The 16,227-nt window shown below is 40.6% G+C and overlaps 1 protein-coding gene across 1 annotated transcript in view; it reads left to right on the top strand.

Moving 5' to 3' along the window:
* The window catches only part of LOC122796818 (galectin-6-like), a 332,787-nt gene that overhangs the window by 160,092 nt on the left and 156,468 nt on the right, over positions 1-16,227 (top strand). Inside the window, exon 11 of the mRNA XM_044065917.1 lies at positions 3,759-3,788. Coding sequence (XP_043921852.1) covers positions 3,759-3,788 — 30 coding nt within the window. The remainder of the gene's footprint in view (positions 1-3,758; positions 3,789-16,227) is intronic.

A 16,227-nucleotide genomic window follows, 5' to 3' on the forward strand; every position in this document is an offset into this window, starting at 1 on the left:
AGAGGGGGCACCACTGGCTTTGGTCCCAGATGTGCTGGTATCCCATGCCACGACTGGCTGTGGTAGGGTAGCCAGATCAGCAGGAACTGGCCTACACTGTCATGCTGTGGTGATAGAGGTATAGCAATGTGTATAGGTTAGTTATGAACAACAAAATGTATTAGTAATAACATCATGCCAGAACATTGGAAATACCCAATCACATTTCAATGCATATCATATGGAATACAACAATAAATAACATAACAGTCAGTATATTAACAGCATGCCAGTAAAATTTATGGCATAAGGCGAACAACATAGGTATTTAACAGTCTATGTTAATATGCAACCATCATAATACATAACAATAGTAAAACACATGGCCCAAAATAAAGTTTCATGTAACAACAGATATTTATAGTACATCATAACCAATGGATAACAATAATAAATAAATGAAGATAAGAGGTGGGGAGAGAGAAATAAACAGCCCATTAATACCATTATAGTCTATTTCATGGAGAACAGTACTGCTATCTACTCTACAGGTTTGTCCTTTCTTTATGTTTACAAGTGGACTATAGCTGCTGTGCCACATACATACCTCTCAAGCTATCCTCTTGGGGCAGTATGGGCCAAGCAGTAACAAATGCGGGTAGTAAATTACACAGAACATTTGCACATCAAGTGGACCTATGTAGCTACCAAGGTATACTATGGGCTGAAGTAGTGTTACAGTCCTGGTTAAATACTCATGTTGATGGTAAATCTGTGAGAGGGATTATGCACTACTAATTACATTCTGTGACAGCGTGACACTTGACAGACATGTATGTGTACAGTACAAAAACTATAATACTGTCATGCCTTGCTTGACTGGAATGGGGATAGAACCCAATAATAGTGACTGCAGAGAACATGTGCATTGAATGTATTAATTAACTGGAGCAACCTTTAACAGGCACACCAGGCATACAGCTATACCAATGATTACACATTTAATTTATTTTATTTTATTAGTATTGTATTTATTTCCTTAATTTTATACTGTATACTCACATACCTGGTAATAATTTTAACAGTCTGACATCAAAGCACACACTTATTTACCAAGACTATGGCCTAACTCACCCATTTTCCTATAGCTCCTGTAGAGACATAATCTGTAATCATTTTGTGACTGCTACTGTAAGTTCTAGTGCTAAAGAGCACTGGATTCGAACCCTGGTCTGTGTGTGGCAAAATGTACTTCAGACAGAGCATTTAACAAACTCATCTACTGAGTCACTGCTGCTTACTTGATGACTGATATTTGCCTAGAGCAGACCTGGAACCAATATATGACCTGGTATTAATGTTACAGTTTTATAGTAGACTGCAGTGACAGTTGAATACACAGGCTTGAAATTCAAGCATGAAAGAGATACTCGGTAACCTATACATTACTACATAGAATGCCAGTGTACACAATATATTGTTAGTGGGTTAAAATATCTGTGAAGTCTACAAACCAAATTGGATTATTGGGTTGGCTAGCTCACCCATATACATTTGCAGACAGTATATTTATAGTCTACAGGTATCACACTGTTATACTTGCCTGCAGCACCATACTTCTGAGCCTGGATGCATATAGATGAAATGCAATGGTTAAAACAAGACAATCCTCCTGATATGCACAATATACCTTGGGTGTTACTGTATTGCTTCATGCATTATTGCAGAACAGGTGTGATAATTCACTTTTTGTAAAACAGCTCTGAATCTACACTCATTGCAAAACACTCTTTATTAGATATACCTTGAGGCAGACACTGGTATTGTTTTGTGTTTTTATTGCAGAACAGTTGTCATAATCGATTTCATGCAAAACAGTCCTAATTCCACACATATTGCACAACACAGCTTTATTAGAAGTACCTTCATGCATTTACTGTTGTTGTTGTTGTCTTTCAGCTACTGTATAGTTTCATATTTTTATTGCATAGCAGTTGTAATGCAGATGTTGCAACACAGCTGTAATTCCACAGTTATTGCAGCAGAAACTTTATTTCATTTTATTTATGTTAGCATAGTTAATACTTTACTCTTCCCTGCATATTGCACTACAGTTGGCAGTAGTCAGTTATTTAAGTACAGGTCTACATCCACATTCATTGCAATACAATCTTTACTGTATATACCTAATGGCAGGTAATGCTTTACTCTTTCTTGCTTATCTGACTATAGATTGCAAAATACAACTGTACTCACCACACTCACTGTGCAACCTGGCCAGGCACCCAGCATGCACCTCAACATTGCAAGTCCTTTCCTCTGCAGCAGTTGGGAGAGAAGGACACCATTATGCATACCAGTTTAGCAGACATTCCAGTTTAGATATTGGTGAAACACAGATAATGGTACTTACATACATGTGGGACATTCCCAGCCCAGAATTCTTTGACCCAGGTGTCCAAGAGAGCCCCTTTCCATCTTTTTAGATCATCATGGTGGTGACAACACTGCTCACCTGTGCGGGGGATACCAGTTACACTGGTGAGATCCTTTGCCAGCCTGTCCCTGGCTTCTGTCTTGCACTCTGAGCCATGGTAACCTCCCTGCATCAGCTGGCCCTCATGTTTTTTCACAAGGAGTCCAACCATGACCCTGGACTCCTGAATGCCCCAACACTGCACCCGAAAGTGCGAAGTCTCTCCAATGCCAGCCATAGTGTATTCCTCAGAGAAAGCACTCCGATGAATTAAGCTGTATTCCCATCTGTTGAGCTTAATATAGCCTATTTCCTCACCCTTTACATGCCATTGGGCAATTTTTAAAAATGTGGCACTTTGCTTGACACCACCCATACCAGCTTAGCTGAGCTGAGCAGTGCTTAAACTGGCAAATGCTTAGCAGTGCGCAAACCAGCTAAGCACAGCCAAGCAATGCCAAGCATTGCTAAGCAGTGTGTAAACAGAGATTATTTAACCAGTGCTTAGCAGGTCTTAGCAGAGCTTGGCTGAGCGCAGCAGATCAGGACTGAAAAATAATAATAATTTTTCTTTGCAAAATAAATGCTTAATTTCTCTCTCATGTATTCAAACCCTGCACCTAATGCACATAAGGCCATAACTCTAACCACTTGGCTATGTGAATGTCTGGAATACTGCTATACTTTTACATATACCTCTGAGCTAACTTTAAGCACTGCTAAGCACCATGCTGCACCAAATTTGCTAAGTTATGCTTATACTTGACCTTTGAATCAGAAATTAAATGCATCTGGTTTCTATTTTTAGATGTCTGGTATCTCTGCACTGATTAGCACTGCTGCGCTAGGTGCTGTGCCGTGTAAACTTGTTAACAAATTATATATAAAAAAAATAAATTAAATACATTGCTATAATGCACTTGGACACTGCAGGGGGTGTGTTAGTCATCTGCAGACACAATTGGTCATACACTCCTTACAGTGGTTCAATAGCCATGTTCCATGGCTGTCATTCAGCAACATGCCATCGTTAATATGCATGGTGTGCTACCAAGGGGGAACTGCATACACAGACACGGTAACTTCCATGTAGGCTCTACATTATGCCTACATGGATTTTACTACATCGAGGGGATAGTTTACTTCTGTGAGGCCAGCATTTGAAATTAAGTCTGACAGACATTTCTTTATAGTCATTATTTGCAGTGCTTGGAAATACTTGTATATAAATTTGAAATACTTTATATGTTATGAATTAGACAGTCTGACTTTGTGTTCTCTTTTTTGTTTTTCACTCTTGCAGAGTATGGGGAATACTGTTGTTTATAATCCAGTAAGTATGGCTCTGTGATTACATGTGCTTATAATGTCTGGAGCTTTCGCTTTACAAAGTTATGCTAAATCTATGTATTTACTTACTGTGCTGTTGAACATACTGTTATTAATTTCTCTTACAGGTCAAACATGCATGCCTGTCATATATGATTTCATTTTTTATATGGAAATGATGGGTCAAAGCACCTTACTACAACACTGTCATACTTTGAAAAAAATCCACATTCCCACTGCCCTATCAGAACAGTAATATGTAACTTAAAAGAAAAAGAAACAGTAATTTTGCATTGAGGATAGGAGGTTCATAATTCATTGTGTTTAGTGTCCTGTTATGTTCAGATGAAGCTAATGTATATTTATCTGTCTATCTGTATGTATAATTTGTGAGTGCAAGCGTGTGTGTGTGTGTGTGTGTGTGTGTGTGTGTGTGTCCATATATATATATATATATATATATATACATATTGAATATATCCATTATCAACATGCTAAATATTGACATTATGTCGAAGCTGTGTATGTTGGTGAGCAACTATACATGCGCTGAGAAACAGCTTTGGCTTATGCAAAAAAACAAACAAATAGACATTGTTTTTTTGCAGGGGCAAGCCTCTCCATACTCCCACATCCCCTGCTAATTACATATATACTTACTTTGAGATCACACAAACACAGAGTAAAGGCATATTTCCCAACTCCTGGAATTGTTCGATCTCGGACACCTGTCAACTAGCTGGTTACGTAATCAGAAACAGTCGACTACACAGCTGTCGACCAAACACACACTGAACCATTGGGATTGAACCTATACATACACATATATATATATATATATATATATATATATATATATATATATATATATATATATATATATATATATATATATATATATATATATATATATATATATATATGTATATATGGATCTACTTTCAATGAACGTAAGTACGATCCATCAAATTTCACATACCTGATTGCAATCCACCAAAACCCTACTTAAATGAAACAACAGACTGCTGAAATCCTTTCCTAGGGAAAGGAACCACTTGACAACCATGCAAATGAAACAATCCGGAAAGCAATCTAGCCCACCAAAGTGGGGGGCACCACCCCCTACACCCCCATGTGGGGAAGCTTCATCCCCCCACATCCCCTCAACTTAAATATACCAACTCCGAGATTGCACTACACTGAGAGAAGGCACAGTTCACCATGGTGGTCAAGTGGTTCCTTTCCCTAGGAAAAGATATCTGCAGTCCGTTGTTTCATTTAAGTGGGGTTTAGGTGGATTGTAAACAGGTAAGTGAAATTCTGTGGAATGTACTTTCGTTCACTGAAAGTAGATCCATATATATATATATATATATATATATATATATATATATATATATATATATATATATGTATATATATATATAGTTTACATTCATTTTGTAGAATTGCAGGACATTGTATTTTAAATGAGCGAATCTTCTTAGTTGAATTACTGAAATGCCAAACTGTGTCTTACTGAATTTAATTTGAGCAACTGAAATGTGCCATTCATGTATGTGAAGTTGACATTATGACTATGTTTAATGCTTCTGCTTCTGTGCTTTGCATATGATTAAAAAGAAAAAAAAAAGAATGAAGATATTCAAATGTCGACCATTGTGAGTTCTTTAATACAACAATTTGAGTAATCTGTAGTTCATAATTAGATTACTTTGGGCGATGAGTAATCTGTAGTTCATAATTAGATTACTTTGCGCGATGTTTTTTTAAAATAGGTTGTGTGATTCGGCTAAATAAAGGTAAACCTGTATATATATATATATATATATATATATATATATATATATATATATATATATATATATGTAACTATATCTCTATCTATATCTATACACACACACACACACACACACACATATATATATATATATATATATATATATATATATATATATATAGTCTAGTTGATATGGTTGACATTTCAAAATGTCAACATTCATTTGGCCGAGACCATATTATCGACATTTGAAATGTCAACCATACAAGTAAAACACAAACAAACTTACGTTAATGCTGTTAAGCCCCCCTGCACCCCCTGTGGGGGCTCTCCCCCGCCCCCCCCCGGAACTTAAATATACCAACTCCGAGATCGCACTATAACGCCAAAGTGGAAATCTTTTCATTCCGCACTGTAGAGAGATGCCAGTCCCCCATGGTTGACATTTCAAATGTCGATCATATGGTCTCAGCCATATGAATGTCGACATTTTGAAATGTAGACCATTCGAAGGACATATATATATATATATATATATATATATATATATATATATATATATATATATATATCTATATATCTATATATCTATATATATATATATATATATATATATGTGTGTGTGTGTGTGTGTGTGTATATATATATATATATATATATATATATATATATATATATATATATATATATATATATATACATACTATAGTTTATGTGCATATGTATATAATTAATTAACTAAATAAATAAATACATCGTTTGAAGGAATGCTCATTTAATTGAATTCCGTATGGAAAACTCCTTTGAAAGAAAATGTTATCCACAACAAATATACTCATGGTCGGCTTTGCTCTCTGTACCCCCCACACTTATATGTGCTAACTTCACGGTCGCAGAACCAGAAAGAAAAAGAAAAAAGCACCACACACAGTGCAAACACAATTTTTTACAGATTTTATTTATTTTTTTAACATTTGTTTACCAGAAAAGTCCAACTTGGAACAAAGCCAATTTTCAGCAGATGCCCAGGGAGAAATGCTCCAGACATATATCTCTGTCACATGGGAGGAAAGCCACACGAATGCACAGAGAACATGCAGACTACATACAGAAGGCACCCTGGCTGAGAATCAAACCAGAGAGCCTCTTGTTCTGAGGCAACAACACTACCGCTGCACCACTGCGCCATTACCACACCTCTTGAGCTCTGGAGGTACAACATGATGTTGATCATTGCAATCTACACATACCCTTCTAGACTCGCTTCCCTAATAACTCCAATGTATTCATTTATTTATTTAGTTAGTTTGTTTAGCTGGGTAGTACACTGATCACAACAGACCATTTGCAAGTATAGCATGGGCAACAAAATTCACAAAAATAATAAGACAGAACAAATTCACAAACAGTATAATCACAGAACAAAGATTATCCCATAGGCAATTGAACAATATGAAAACATTATTAGCAGAGAAGAAAAATATTAATTAATTTTAATAGTAAATATAAGAGGGGAACAGCAGGTGAGAGCAGAGGGTCAAAGTAGGAATGATGGATATTAGGAGAGAATTAGGTTATGTGTCCAGTGGAAAAGCACTTGCAGTCAGATTTTTGATGGAGATGTCTTTTGAGTTGAAGTCTGAACGTGGGAAAGAGAGGAATTATTTTAAGTGTGCATGTGTGTGTGTGTGTGTGTGTGTGTGTGTGTGTGTGTGTGTGTGTGTGTGTGTGTGTGTGTGTGTGTGTGGGTGGGATTGCCAGAATTTAGGTGCAAGAATGGCGAAGGAATAGCTGGTACAGTGTAGTTTGGTTTGGGGTGTCAGGAGTGAAGGAGTTAATTGGGAGAGGTTGTGGAGCTTGTAGGGGTGGTTTTATTATGGAGTCTGGGATCAAGAGGTGGGAAGGAACCTAATTAAACTGGTTCAAAAAGAAGAGACCCTAAGAGTTACTCAGCCCTTTTTTCCCATTTTTTTCTACATGGGGTCAGGTATCATGTTAACTGTCACCATCTCTCTCTATTCAGTACCACACTCCTGCCTTCTTTAACACTCATGCCTGACAGTCGCAGATCATCTTTCACACAATCCGTCCACCTCTTTGCTGGACGTCTTTACTTCCTCTTACCTTCTTCCTGTTTGTCCCAAATCTTCCTCACCAGATTGTCTTCTGCTTTTTTGCACATGTATCCAAACCACCATAATCTGTTCTCTTTGATCTTTTCTGCAGTTTGAGCTACTTTGGCTTCTGCTTATATGTCCTCATTTCTTCGTCTATCCCACAGTGTGCATCCTACACCTGACACTCATGCCAGTTAGCTGCAGCCCCTGATTCTAGCTTTGACCTCTTCATTCAGACTTCCCTTCTCCTCAACCACCCCTCCCAGATATTTGAAGCTGTTTACCTGTTCCACTATCTTCCCTTCTATCACTTTTCTCAGCTTCTTTGATTTCCCCAGTTTGCGCCATTACCACAGTCTTAACTATGCTTAGTTTCATCCCATGTGTCTTCAGTTCTGCATTCCATTTTCCTATCCTTTGCTGAAGCTCTAGCTCAGTGTCTGCCTGTAATGCCAGATTGTCTGTATACAGCAACTTTGTTGATCTGTCCCTCTGACCTGTTTGCTAATGTAGTCCATCACCACTATGATCAGCAGTGAGCTCAGAGCTGAACCCCAGTGTACACCCACTCCCACTAGGAACCCCTATGTGAGGCCAAACACTGTTCGTACTTGAGTCATTGGGTCCTTGTGCATAGCCTGCACTAATTCTACCAATGTTTCTGGGACTTCAAACCACTGCAGTACTGCCAGATCAGCTTTCTTGGGACCTTGTCATATGCTTTCTCCAAGTCTAGGAATGCCCAGTTGGACTCTCTCCTCATCTTTAACTTCTTCTCAAGTATCTGTCTAACTGCAAACATCATGTCAGTTGTGCTGCATCCTGATCTCAAACTGCTCATCTCCCATCTTACATTCTACTATGCGTATCCGTTTATCACTCACCCTCTCCAGAACTTTCATGCAATTTGATAGGAGTTTGATGCCTCTGTACTGCCCACACTTGTGGATGTCCCCTTTGTTCTTGTACGCTGGCATATGCATGCTTATTCTCTAGTCATCTTGAATACACCTTTCTCTCCACACTGCTATTAGTACCCCCAGGAGCCATTTCTCCTCTATCTCACCCAGCATCATTATCATATCTGCTGTGATCTCATCTGATCCTGCTGCTTTCCCTGACTTCATTTTCCTTAGTGCTGTTCTTACTGCTACTAGGGAGGACTCATCTTCTTTTCTCATCGTAGGCTGTTTCTGGAGCAGTACAGCTACTGTGGGGTTTTCTTCATTCAGAAGCTGCTGGAAATATTCCTTCCATCTGCCTTTGAGGTCCTGTGGACTGGTGAGCAGGTTGTTGCTGTTATGCCTTATGAAGGATGTCTGACTATCTTCTTTATCTTTCTGTCTTTGTCTTACAACCTGATATAGTTTATTTGTGCACACTTACTGAGTCACTTTCCAGAAGGCAGATATGCCTTTTTCTTCTGGAGGGATTTAGGTGCAGTCTATCGTTGTTTAGCCAAAGATTAAGGGATTGGATGTCAGATTGAAGTTGGGTTTGAATCGTTGAATGTGAGGGATTGGATCGAGGAATAACCATGCCATCTGCATGAAGAGTAATAAGAAAGTTAAGGAGATCAGAGAACAGTTTGTTAATAAACAATGAAAACAACAGTGGAGTGAGTATGGATGTTCTTCATCTCACATTGCTGCAGTCCTTACACTTGGGTAGTCCGCTGTCCTCGGTCGGCCCGAATATCAAAGTATAAGGCTGACGTCGGTCAGGGCGCATTTGACTGACGTCAGAACGTCAGGGTACAAATGCGCATGACCGGCGTCATATCCTCAGTCTTTTTTGCCGCATGGTCCGATGCAGAAGCAGCATTACAAGTGCCGGTTGGCGTTCTGAGATTTTTCTATTTAGAAGTTTCAGACCGAGTTCAAAGTTGGCTAAGTACCCCGTTGGGGAATATTTTACTTTTTTCTTGCCTCAGTCATTTACCGGATGTCAGAAAAAGTCAATAATTGCATTTCTTGTGGGAAACAGATACCGCATAGAGATTATCATACTTTGTGTATTCCTTGCTTAGGGCCTGAGCACGACGTTGTTGGCTGTTGCTCTTGTGCTAGATTTAATAAACGCACTATAAAGAGGAGGTTGGATTGTGCAAGGTTAGTCTTTGGGAAGCGGTGCAATTATAAAATGCCGTCGGATGCTCCGACGCCCGCTTCCTCGAAGAAGCGCAAGGACAAGGCAGTTAAGCGGTTCTTTAGAGGTGTCGGTGGAGCCGGTGGCTCCACCGGAGATTTCTTTGTGTTCCCAGAGTGAGACCTTATTATTGCAAGATGTGGCCTCTCAGGAGGCAAGTCAGGCTGAGGGGGCTTCTCAGGTTACTTTACTCCCCTCCCTTCCTAAGGTGGCTAGGCCCTCTCCCTCTGTTTCTAAGGCTACTCCCAGGGGCAGGCCAGGTTTAGCTTCAGTTGGTGTTACCCCTAGCTCTTCAGGTACGGTGCCCAAAAAGCATATGCTTAAAATGGCAGAAGATTTGATTACTTTGATTAGGGGTTCTATGCCCCCTCCTGATAAGAGACCTAGGGTGGAGCCTGAGCTGGGGGGTTTTGAGCAGGCTTCAGATGTTTCAGAGTCTTCAGCTGAAGACTTGCAGGAGTACTCTCCTTATTCTGATTCTGATGTGGATGATTCTACTCCTTCTGCTACTCCTCCTGAGGATTTTTCTTTTTCAGAAACTCTTCATTCCATGAGGGAGCATTTTAAGTGGGAAGGTCAGGACTTCTCTGCTTCCAGGAAAAGGCTTAGGGAATTTCTATTTTTACCCCAGCGTAGGCCTTTGGCTATACCTCCTGTTTTGGATGTAGTGGAAGATGTTTTTACAGAGGCTTCTCTTAATCCTGATTCTTTGCCTCCTGCTCCTGTTAAGCCAGATAGGTATTACAGGGTGCCTGAAGCTCATAAGTATCTTTTTAAGAGTCCTAGGGCAGACCCAGAAACTGTTAGCCAGGGGCCTAAAGGTGTTAAGGCTTCTGTTGTTAAAAATCCGGTTCCTGCAGACAAGGAGGCTAGGGCCTTGGATAGATGGGGAAAGAAAGTCTATACTTCTTCCACTCTTGCTATGAGGGCTCTGAATTGCCAGTTTCACATGTTGAAATACCAACACTATCTCCTTTCACAATTGAAGTCTAAGGTTGATGCTCTGGCAGTAGGTATTGATTGTAAAGAGTTGCAAGATTTAGTGCATGTTTCTGAACAAGTGGGTAAGCATTCTTTGCAATGTGGTTTTGATGCTGTACAGGCCTCGTCTAGGGTGGCTGCCACTGGGTCAGTTCTTCGCAGGCACGCCTGGCTGAGGGATCAGAATTTGTCTGAACATGTTAAAACAAGGATTTTAGATGCTCCTTTACAATCTGACATGTTGTTTGGTCCTCCTGTTGAGACAGTTTTAAAGAAAATGGAAGACAAGGCTAAGTCTATGCAGACTGTTAAAGATTTTTTGCAGGTCCAGCCTCCAAAGTTTAGTAGAAATTGGCCTACTAAAGGGTGGACGTATCCTTCTTATGATTCCCAGTCTAGGGGTAGATCTAGTCGTGGTAAGGGCAGAGCTCAGGGCTCTTTCAGGCCTAGAACAGGGAGTTCTCCTGCACAGGCTTCGGGTGAGGGCAGGGGTCAGTCCTTTCGTAAGCAGACCCAATGACCTACCTTTTCAGCTGCCAGAGCCTGCTCGTCTGGCAGCACCTTTGGGAGGAAGGTTGGCACTTTTCAAAGAAAATTGGAGTTTAATTACCCAGGACAGATGGGTATTGGATATCATACACCACGGCTACTGGTTTTATTTCCATACCTTGCCTCCTTTCAAAGGCATGCCAGACATTCCTCCTCAACAAAGAATAGAGGCTCACAAACAGGTTTCTCTGTTGCTCCAACTAGGGGCCATACAGCCGGTCCCTCTGCCAGAAGTGGGCCTAGGATTTTATTCTCACCTGTTCCTAGTACCAAAGAAGGGGAACACGTGGAGACCAATTTTGGATTTATCTATCCTCAACACTTATCTGGACATTCCCAAGTTCAAAATGTTGACGTTGCAGCAGATTTTACCTCTGCTGGGCAAAGATCATTGGATGGTAACTTTGGATCTCAAGGAGGCTTACCTTCATGTTCCTATCAGACTCAGTTGCAGAAAGTATCTGCGTTTTCGAGCTGGGACTTCTCACTATCAGTTCTCTGCATTGCCCTTTGGCTTATCTACTGCGCCCAGAGTCTTCACGAAAGTTCTGGCTCCAGTGATAGCTTTCTTCAGACTAAAAGGAATACAGATCTATCCTTATTTGGACGACTGCCTAATTCTGGCTCAAGGAAGGGAAGAGCTTCTTCATCATTTGGAATTTGTGATAGCAGTGCTAAGATGCCTAGGGTATTCTGTGAACGAAATAAAGTCCAGTCTAGTACCCTCTCAAGACATGTGCTTTCTGGGTGTGAGACTGAATACAGCATCCCAGATGGCCTTTTTAACCCCGGACAAACAAAAGAGTCTATCCCTTTACTTCCATCAACTATCTCATCAGTCCGGGCTGACTGCAAGGACAGTCCTTCAAGCCTTAGGGTTCATGGCATCTTGTATTCTGGTGCTTCCCAATGCCAAACTGCATATGAGGAAGCTACAATGGTATCTCAAAAATGTATGGACACAGCACTGCCAGGATCTGGACACTGTCATTCAAATAATACCTTGCATTCAGAAGGAATTTTTGTGGTGGGCTCAGGAATGTCACCTAAACAGGGGACTCTCTGTGACCCGGCCAGAGGCGAGTCAGATTTTAACGACAGATGCCTCAGACAAAGCTTGGGGAGCTCATCTAAATGGAAAGTGGATACAAAACAAGTGGCCTGTCAGACTACAACATCTACATATCAACATGAAGGAGATGTTAGCAGTCCAGTTTGCATTAATAGCTTTCAAGGAATTCCTTCTTCCAGGACAGGTGTTGATTCTAACAGACAACACAACTGTCATGTGGTACATCAACAAGCAAGGGGGAACGCATTCTTATCCTCTATGCAGGCAAGCAATGATTTTGTGGGAGACTGCTCTCAGTTTACAGCTCAATCTTCAGGCAAGGTTTCTGCCAGGAGCACAGAACTCCTTAGCAGATATGTTGAGCAGACAAATTATGGATCCCCACGAGTGGAAATTGGATCCTCATGTATTTCAGAAATTGACAGTGTCATGGGGAACTCCAGACATAGATCTGTTCGCTTCTCCACTAAACCATCAGCTGCCAAAGTTTTGCACAAAAGGTTTCATCCCACAGCTTGGAGAGTGGATGCTCTTTCTTTCAATTGGAGCAATCTTCATGTGTATGCCTTTCCACCTCTGCCTCTCCTCCCAAAGGTACTTCTGAAGGTCAGACAGGACAAGCCAAAGATGATTTTAATAGCTCCAGATTGGCCTCGACAGCACTGGTACCCATTACTAAGAAGTCTAGTACGGAAGCCTCCATGGCCTTTGCCTTCGATTCCACACCTGTTGTCACAGGAGGACAGCCATTTGCTCAATGTCAAGCTTCACTCTCTGCACCTAACAGCCTGGCATATTCTGTTTTGAACCATAGTGGGCCTCCACTTCCTCAGCAAGTTTTGAATGTTATTTTGGAAGCTAGAAGGCCTAGTACAAGGAAAGTGTACGCGGATAAATGGAAGAGATTTTTATTTTGGAGTGCAGCAAAAGATTTTGATGTTTCTGGGCCTAATTTGAGTGTGGCTCTTCAATATCTTACTGAGTTACTGGACAAAGGTTTGTCTTTCTCTTCTATTAAGGTTCATGCTGCAGCAATTTCGGCTCACTATGATTGTGACCCACCATTGTTTTCTCATCCTTTGTTCAAGCAATTTCTTAGAGGGCAAAGAATATAAGACCCCCACGAAAAGCTCCTGCTCCTGCTTGGGATCTCAATTTTGTGTTGGAGAAACTCACTCTACAACCTTTTGAGCCCGCAGCTACTGCTGAGTTGAAATATTTATCATGGAAGACTGCTTTTTTATTGGCCATTACCTCTGCAAGAAGGGTGTCTGAATTACAGGCCCTTATGGCGGTTGAGCCTTTCTTGATTTTCCATAAGGATAGGGTATCATTACGTACTAATCCTTCCTTTATGCCTAAGGTGGTTTCTAGTGTGGCTTTAAACCAAACTATTCATTTGCCTACTTTTTATGCAAATCCCCAGAATAAAGGGGAAAAGGTTTTGCACACTTTAGATGTTCACAGGCAGTTGCGTTATTATTTGGACAGAACTAAAGGGTTCAGGCAGTCTCAGCAATTGTTTGTTTCTTTTGCTTTGAGTTCTCAGGGCAAGCCTGTGTCAAAACAAACTATTTCCAAGTGGATTGGGTTTTGCATTGCTTTCTGTTATTCCCATCATGGCAAGGAGATTCCAGCTGGGATTAGGCCTCATTCCACTAGGGCTACTGCCACTTCAACAGCTTTTTTGAGGGGAGTGGCAACCAAGGATATCTTGGAGGCAGCTACTTGGAGTTCTGTGCATACTTTCTCTAGGCATTATCACCTGCCACTTTACTCTAAGTCCAGGGCTGGTTTTGCCACTGCTGTTTTGCAGGGCATTTTGGCAGCTCCTGCTTCCTTGTAGTTAGCCATCCTCCCTTACCTCTGCTTTGGGATTCTACCCAAGTGTAAGGACTGCAGCAATGTGAGATGAAGAACATAGTACAGTTTTGTACCTACCATAAATGTAGATGTTTGAAGATCCACATTGCTGCAGTCCAATTTACCCTCCCTCCTTCGCCTCTGTAGTTGGAGGTGGTTGTGTGGGTTGGGTTGTACATATTGTGTATATTGTATATATTGTACATATAGTTAGTGCAAGGGGGGTTGGTTAGTTGTTTGCTGTCTTTTGGTTTTGACCTTTATTTTTAGGGTCTTCTGACATCTGGGGCAAGAAAAGACTGAGGATATGACGCCGGTCATGCGCATTTGTACCCTGACGTTCTGACGTCAGTCAAATGCGCCCTGACCGACGTCAGCCTTATACTTTGATATTCGGGCCGACCGAGGACAGCGGACTACCCAAGTGTAAGGACTGCAGCAATGTGGATCTTCGAACATCTACATTTATGGTAGGTACAAAACTGTACTTTCCTGTGGTACTCCTCTGGTAATGGGTGCTGGAGGTGATAGGGATGAGTCTGTTTTGATTCTGAAATACTCATTTGTTAAGAAATGTTGGAACCAGATGACAGTGTTGGGACTAACCCTAATTTCTTGGAGAGAATGAGGGAGCAGGAAGTAATCAATAAGATCAGAAGCTTTGGTAGGTCAATGAAGGGAACTCCTGTAAGGTTTCCTTTACCCATGTTGAAAATGATCTCATCTGAAAGTGACAATAGTGCTGTCATTTTAACCAGGGGGACTTTTGTTTTATTTGAAAACATGTGATATGAAACGGAAGTATTTGTCTTGAAGTTGAAGAAGGGTATGTATAAGAGCAGTTGCGGCTGAGATAGGGTTCTGTAAGTTGGTAATGGGAGGCCAGTCGAAAGTTGCTAGGTGTTTTTTGAAGTTGTCTGTACTGATGGTGGAACTAGGTCTGAAAGTAGCTAGTTTTGGGGGGTAGTTTTTGTGACGGATGGATAATTTGGAAGGTTATTAGAGAGTGGTCTGTGAATGAGGTTGGAAGAACAGATATATTGGAGATGATGGGAGATTGTTAGTGATTAGTAGATTCAGGGTGGAGTGGTTGTTGGTTAAGCGATTTGCATGAATAGTGTCATTGACTAATTGAATGAGGTTGATATTGTCTAGGAATTCAGCAATGTCACTTCTGAAGGGACCTAGGCAGTTTAGAATAAAATCACCTAGAATAACAATACTTTTATAGTTGCAGGCAGCTGAGATGATAGTAGGGATAAGGGATTTAAATTTGTTAAGAGAGGCTGGAAGAGGAAGTCAGGTGACTGCTATTAGAAGGTGACTGTTCTTACAGGAGGGAAGTTTTAGAAGGATCCAGTGGAATTCAGTATCTGAGGAGGCATTTACTTGAGTAATGATAGTAATTAAGATGGTTAAGGCTATTTATATCTTAGTATCTACAAGAATGGGCATATCAAGCATCCCTTCTCAATTCTATTTGTGGGTAACATGGCTTGACAATGTCCCTTACAGTCTCATCACTCACATAGAAATGGTTAACAAACTGCTAATCACTGAGCTGGAGGTAATTCAGGTGCTGTCTGTATCTCCTTCACTGCTGTGGATAGCAGTGATGTGCATGTTGGGCTCTGGCTCCAATGGTGTCTTATAACATATGCTGCCAAGTTATCTTTGCTAATTCAAACATTGTTCTGTCACATAGACCATGTTCTAGGTCTAAAAACTGGATATGTGTCATAATGCCCTAAGCCTATTTTATATGTTTCAGAACTGGTCTGCCATTTTAGGTATTGTCAGTTGTATGATTCATGTGGCTTACTTACATACAGTTTTTCACTTCCACTTTATTATGCACTCATTAGTATGTGCTGCATATGTTATTTTGCTTATTGGTAATCTATGATGTTTGTATCACAGAACCACCCACAAC

The sequence above is a fragment of the Protopterus annectens genome, chromosome 1.part0 (genome assembly GCF_019279795.1).
Source record: "Protopterus annectens isolate FY-2018-M chromosome 1.part0, PAN1.0, whole genome shotgun sequence".
In the NCBI taxonomy this organism is placed as follows: domain Eukaryota; kingdom Metazoa; phylum Chordata; order Ceratodontiformes; family Protopteridae; genus Protopterus; species Protopterus annectens.